Raw genomic sequence first — 6,296 nt, forward strand, 5'->3', positions numbered from 1 at the left:
GCAGTAGTAGTAGTAATAGTAATATAAAAGTAATTGTGGTATACAGCAGCTCTCTCTCTCTCTCTCTCTCTCTCTCTCTCTCTCTCTGGTTATTTTTCTTTTGTTCATTCGTTGACCTTACATAATTTTTTTGCATATCCTTATGTTGCTCAATCAATGTTTTTTGTTTTGTATGTACACACACACACACACACACACACACACACACACACACACACACACACACACACACACACATCTACTAACTATACTTCACAACCAAAACAACTGCAAATCCCTCATTAAACTCATCACTTACCAACGAACCACCATCACCATCACCACCACCATCACCACCACCACCACCACCACCACCACCACCACCGTCGTCTAACAAGCCTGGTGGTCAGTGTTACATGAAATGAGGCTTTTTTTTGTACCGTTTTTTAGTCCCTGCGGAGTCACAAACAGCGACAGGACATCTATCAGTTATCACAATTAGGTAGAACTCACGAGCTTGTGCGACCGCGCCTCAAATTCCCACAAAGGACTGAAATACATTACTTTTTCCCGCTTTTTTATCTGGTTTTTGTGGATCTGTGCAGCGAAGCGACTCTCCCCGCGGCATCTGTCTGTGGCCGCGTAATTTGGATATGTTTACGCCAGAAGAGGTACGTGTTTATCGGCCTTGATGACCAAATGTAGTGTTCCTGGCTCGTCTTTCACTCCTCTCACTGCCTGTCTGTTTCTCTTTTGTTTCTTGCTCTCTTTTTCCTCCGTGCGCTGTTTCGTTTCTTCTCTCCATCTTCTCTTTCTCTTTTTCTTCCTTTTTGCCTCAAGCTTTGTTTCTATTTCTTGACGTATTCTTTTTTTCTTCTTATTTCTTGTTTTTTTTCTCTCTCTCTCTTGCTCTTCCTTTTGTTTCTTACTGGTTTTCGCTGTGTCCATTGTTCATCTTCTTTCTCTTCTCTTCCCTGTTTTATTTTCTTCCAGTTTCTTTACTGTTTCTCTTCTCCTTACTTTGCCTCAATCTTTTCCTATTTCCAGTCTTTGTTTTCATCCTTTTCTCCTCTCTTCTAATGCCTCTTGCCTATTTCTTTTTCACATTTCTACATTGTTCTTTTTCTCTTCTTTTCTCTTCTTTCTACTGTTCTTTTTCACTCCCTATCTTCTTCCTTATTTTCTTTTCTTTTTCCATTTCTTCACTGTTGCATTTCTATTCTTCTTTGACTCTGATCTCTTTCCTTCTCCTGGACAGTTCGTTTTTTTTTCATGGTGAAGGGAAGACTCAAAAAAAAAAAAAAATCTTCGTAACTATGGATATGCACGTTAAAGTATCATTACTTGACCATTGATTCATACCTCTTGTACGAAAAGAAAGAAAATATAGATAAACGAATGATTAAGGAAATGGATCAAATAAGTGGATCAACAGACGAATAGAATAGAAAGATATAAAGCCGTTCACAAGGAAACGTGTTGAGTGTATTCTAACGAACCATGCACACCGACAGACAAACTAACCCCTTTTGTACTGGGACATAATTGAACCATGACTTTTGGGTACGAGTAGACGATTTTATTCACATTAGGAAGGGTCTATGGAGGTCAGAAAATTAATGGCCACAGTCTTGCAGAAAATTAATGGCCACAGTCTTGCATAAAATTAATGGCCACAGTCTTTACCCTTTTAATCCTCACACAAGTTTCTGAAGCTGTATAAAATCGCCAAATAGTAAGCAGAATGAATATAGAAACGTGTCATGGTACTCTAGGGGTTAAGAAAACGTGTTAAAAGTGTTAAAGTATATTCTGACAGACATATTAATACGGATGGATAGAACAGTTGTCGCTGAATGATCCGTGTAAAGGTCAATTTACACACATCAGTGCCGTATCAGTGCCGCATCCGCTCAGTGTCAGTGATATCCGTGTTGTTTGAATGACGTCTATGCACACACATCCGTGGTGATGCCCTACAGCGTGAGACGGTGAGACCAATCAATGTCTTGCAGGATGGCAACGTGTGATGTGATGTGATGTGGCGTGGTATGTGGTGTGATGTGGTGCTGTGGTGTGGTATGTGGTGTGATGTGGTGCTGTGGTGTGGTATGTGGTGTGGTGTGATGTGATGTGATGTGGTGTGGTGTGGTGTGATGTGATGTGGTGTTGTGGTGTGATGTGGTGTTGTGGTGTGGTATGAGGTGTGGTATGGTGGTGTTGTGTCATATGATTAACTACATCAATTAATAAAAGAGTACTCACCATCTACTTTCATTTCTTCTCCTATTTTATTCCATATATCTTGCCTGAAATTGCTATCTATATATTTTGGCTGTGACAGATCAAAGAGAACAGGATGATTTCGCACCAATTCAATGAGAAGTTCGCCATCCATTGCTCAGCTCACTCATCGGGCGTCCGTGAAAAGTAAAAAAAATATCGGTGGCGACGATACTGAATTTCACGGAACGGATACATAACTGTCACTGAGAATCAAAACACGGTACTGCAAATGCCTCGGTTGAATTTGAGCGGCACTGATACGGCACTGATGTGTGTGAATCGACCTTAAAGGAGTCCAATCTACGTTTGGACTTCGGAGGCCCCTTAGTTGAACTTGCCTGGAGTCTTTTCCGCCTAAACATCGTGTCATATTTAGATCAAAACTGGTGGTGTCTTCTTGTCAGTGTCTGTTGGGTCTTTTTTTCACTTGTTGGGATCTTCTTGGGATATGGTGGGGTCTTGTTGCGACTTACTGAGGGTCTTCTTTCCTGGGGCCTGTCGGAGTCTTCTTGTTGGGGCTTTGGGGCTTTTTGCTGCGATTTGGTGGGGTCTTCTTATTTGGGCTTATTGAGGGGTCTTCTTCGTAGGACTTGATGGGGTTGCTGGGACTTACTGAGGGTCTTTTTGGTGGGATTTATTGGGGTCTTCTTGTTGGGACTTGATGGGGGTCTTCTTGGGACTTATTGAGGGTATTCTTATTGGGACTAATTAGGGTCTTCTTGTTGGAGCTTCGGGATTTTTTGTTGGGACTTGGGGTCTTCTTGTTGGGACTTGATGGGGTCTTCTTGTTGGGAATTGATGGGGTCTTGTTGTTGGGACTTGATGGGGTCTTCTTGTTGGGACTTGGTGGGTCTTCTTGTTGGGACTTGATGGGGTCTTGTTGTTGGGACTTGGTGGGTCTTGTTGTTGGGACTTGATGGGGTCTTGTTGGGACTTGATGGGTCTTGTTGTTGGGACTTGGTGGGGTCTTCTTGTTGGGACTTGATGGGGTCTTCTTGTTGTTGGGACTTGGTGGGGTCTTCTTGTTGGGACTTGGTGAGGTCTTCTTGTTGGGACTTGGTGGGGTCTTCTTATTGGGACTTGGTGGGGTCTTCTTGTTGTTGGGACTTGGTGGGTCTTGTTGCTGGTACTGGTGGGGTCTTTTTTGGGACTTAGTGGGGTCTTGTTGGGACTTGATGGGTCTTGTTGCTGGGACTTGGTGGGGTCTTCTTGTTGGGACTTGGTGGGGTCTTGTTGTTGGGACTTGGTGGGGTCTTGTTGTTGGGACTTGGTGGAGTCTTGTTGTTGGGACTTGGTGGGGTCTTGTTGGGACTTGGTGGGGTCTTCTTGTTGGGACTTGGTGGGATCTTGTTGTTGGGACTTGGTGGGATCTTGTTGCTGGGACTTGGTGGGGTCTTGTTGTTGGGACTTGATGGGGTCTTCTTGCTGGGACTTGGTCGGGTCTTCTTGATGGGACTTGATCGGGTCTTCTTCTTGTTGGGACTTGGTGGGGTCTTCTTGTTGGGACTTGGTGGGTCTTGTTGTTGGTTCTTGATGGGGTCTTGTTGTTGGTTCTTGATGGGGTCTTGTTGTTGGGACTTGATGGGGTCTTCTTGTTGGGACTTGATGGGGTCTTCTTGTTGGGACTTGATGGGGTCTTCTTGTTGGGACTTGGTGGGGTCTTCTTGTTGGGACTTGTTTGGGGTCTTGTTGTTGGGACTTGGTGGAGTCTTGTTGTTGGGACTTGATGGGGTCTTGTTGTTGGAACTTGGTGGGGTCTTCTTGTTGGGAATTGATGGGGTCTTCTTGTTGGGACTTGATGGGGTCTTCTTATTGGGAATTGATGGGGTCTTGTTGGGACTTGGTGGGGGTCTTCTTGTTGGGACTTGGTGGGGTCTTCTTGTTGGGACTTGGTGGAGTCTTGTTGTTGGGACTTGATGGGGTCTTGTTGTTGGGACTTGATGGGTCTTCTTGTTGGGACTTGGTGGGGTCTTTGTCTGAACGTTTTGGTGTGTTCTTTGTCTTACATAGTCATCTTTCACCTTCCTTAGTTGCAAGTCTGGTTCTCCATGGAGTAGATTGCAGCCCCTGACTTTCTATCTGTCCATTTCACACATCCAGCCTTTCACTCCAGCTTTAGCCTACACCAAAATTAGTTTCATAGATTTATCAACACTATTAGGTTAGGTTAGGTTAGGCTAGGTAAGATTAGGTAAGGTAAGGTAAGGTAAGGTTATTTCACACATCCAGCCATTAACTCCAGCTTTACCCTTCACCAGAATTAGTTTCAAAGATTAATTAACACTATTGGCATGATTTTCGCTCGTAAGGAAACTATATGTACTACACAAATTAAATAGACAAGCGGTAATAAGAGTGAGCACTTTTATTTACTGATTTTTAGCTATTAATTACTCTTCCTGATAGTAAGAAAAAATATATAATCTATGTAATCACAAATAGTCTTCATCTGTGTATATTCATTGTAGCAAAAATATTTCCTAGTGTATATTTGATGATATTTTTCATAACGTGCTTGTATGTGTTCTACAGCAAGATCCAACAGTGATCATGAGAGGGCAAGAATTAGGGATTAAGTTCAGTTAAGTTAGTTTTAAAATGATAGATGAAGAGGAAAATGAAATGGTATAGGACTGGAATAGACTCAGTAATTAGGTCGTTAGTGTTGAGTCAATAGGAAACATCAAAGGAATATTGGATGAGTTTATACGTAGATGAAGATGGCGGGTGAACAGAAATATTGATAACGTAGCTGCTGTGTCCGTGAACCTGCTGGCTTGTCGGAATATGCTTTACGTTCTCATGTTCTTAATATTTTTCTTTTCTTTTCTCTTTTCTCTTATTTTACCGAACCGCGCATCATATATTCCATCCAGATGAGTCTTTGTATATGATAACATACTGTATTCCCATCAAAATTTAATAACAGGTGCTAACAAGATGATGATGATGATGATGGTGATGATAATAACTTAGCTGTACATGTATCTTGTTCTTCGTGCACCAAAGCAAATGAAATTAAATAAATAGAACAGTTTATTAAAATGAGTCGTAATGCTGCACATATACTCCATTTTAAACCAAGGTGGATTCAAAATATGTGCTTCTCCTTCATCTTCCAATCAATTTTGCGTTTCAAGACAACAGCTCAAACGTGAATAGAAAAGAAACGGCACTCATCCCCATTCAGGTTAATCCTCTCTCTCTCTCTTCTACATTTTATCGTTTAGGGAAGTTATACATGAAATAGTTGAGGGCGCCACACTATTGTTCCAACTCTTCCACTTCAATTATGGATTTTAGCGCTAGAGTTAAATATTCCACAGCAAGGCAAGCTTCATTGATGCCTTCTCTTTCCCTTCATACTCCTTCAAGGAGATACACATACATGAAACAGTGAAAAATGTCCGTATCATAGGTCCCGTCCTGCCACCTCGAAACCTGAAGAGTCCCCCTTAAAATGAAGAACACCTGGCTGGACCACAAATAGCTAAGTTATCCATTCCGTTTTCTATAAAGGGGAGAGTGTCAGGGAGAGTTTGTGGGCGGGATTCAACTCAAGCTCCTCCTCTCACTCTGCTCCTCCCCTTGCCTACCTCCCTTCCCTCCCACTATACCTCCCAATGCCCCTGTCCCTCCGGTCCTCCCCTCCATGTCTCTCCTGTTCCCTAAGCGACCATTTTCTTTGGGTTTCCTCGCGTCACAGAAAACAGGCTTATAGTTTCCTACCGTTAGCGGGAAACTATTGTAATGTTTAAATGGCTTTTTTAAGATATTATTTCTTATAGTAAGGAATCACGGAGGAACTCAGTGTAGTCGTTAAATTGGGGTGTAATTAACCTATTCAGTACCATGAGGCATTTTCATATTGATTTTGCTTACTATTTGATGATTTACACAGCTTCGGAAACTCATGTGGGGATTGAAATAGTGAAGACTGTGACCATTAATCTTCTCACCTCCATAGACCCTTCCTAGTGTCAATAAAATGGTCTAATCGCACACAAATCTTAAGGTAAAAATGTGTCCCA

The 6,296-nt window shown here is 42.3% G+C and overlaps 1 protein-coding gene across 1 annotated transcript; it reads right to left on the bottom strand.

The window, feature by feature from the left end:
* Window positions 1-2,969: 2,969 nt before the first annotated feature.
* On the bottom strand, window positions 2,970-5,919 carry LOC123506637 (glutenin, low molecular weight subunit-like). The gene is made up of 4 exons (XM_045258886.1): window positions 5,862-5,919; window positions 3,773-4,303; window positions 3,396-3,737; window positions 2,970-3,307 (listed from the first exon to the last, which is right to left on the bottom strand). Exons 1-4 carry the CDS (start codon window positions 5,917-5,919, stop codon window positions 2,970-2,972), a joined length of 1,269 nt encoding a protein of 422 aa, XP_045114821.1.
* Window positions 5,920-6,296: the final 377 nt, after the last annotated feature.

Source organism: Portunus trituberculatus, chromosome 20 (assembly GCF_017591435.1).
Source record: "Portunus trituberculatus isolate SZX2019 chromosome 20, ASM1759143v1, whole genome shotgun sequence".
Taxonomy (NCBI): domain Eukaryota; kingdom Metazoa; phylum Arthropoda; class Malacostraca; order Decapoda; family Portunidae; genus Portunus; species Portunus trituberculatus.

Coding starts and splice junctions, on each gene's coding strand:
- LOC123506637 (XM_045258886.1), bottom strand. CDS start 5,919: ATGGAGGGGAGGACCGGAGGGACAGGGGCATTGGGAGGTATAGTGGGA. Junction 4,304..5,861: donor TATAGTGGGAGGGAAGGGAG/GTAGGCAAGGGG, acceptor ATGGAGAACCAG/ACTTGCAACTAAGGAAGGTG. Junction 3,308..3,395: donor TCCCAAAAAAGACCCCACCA/GTACCAGCAACA, acceptor CCCAACAAGAAG/ACCTCACCAAGTCCCAACAA.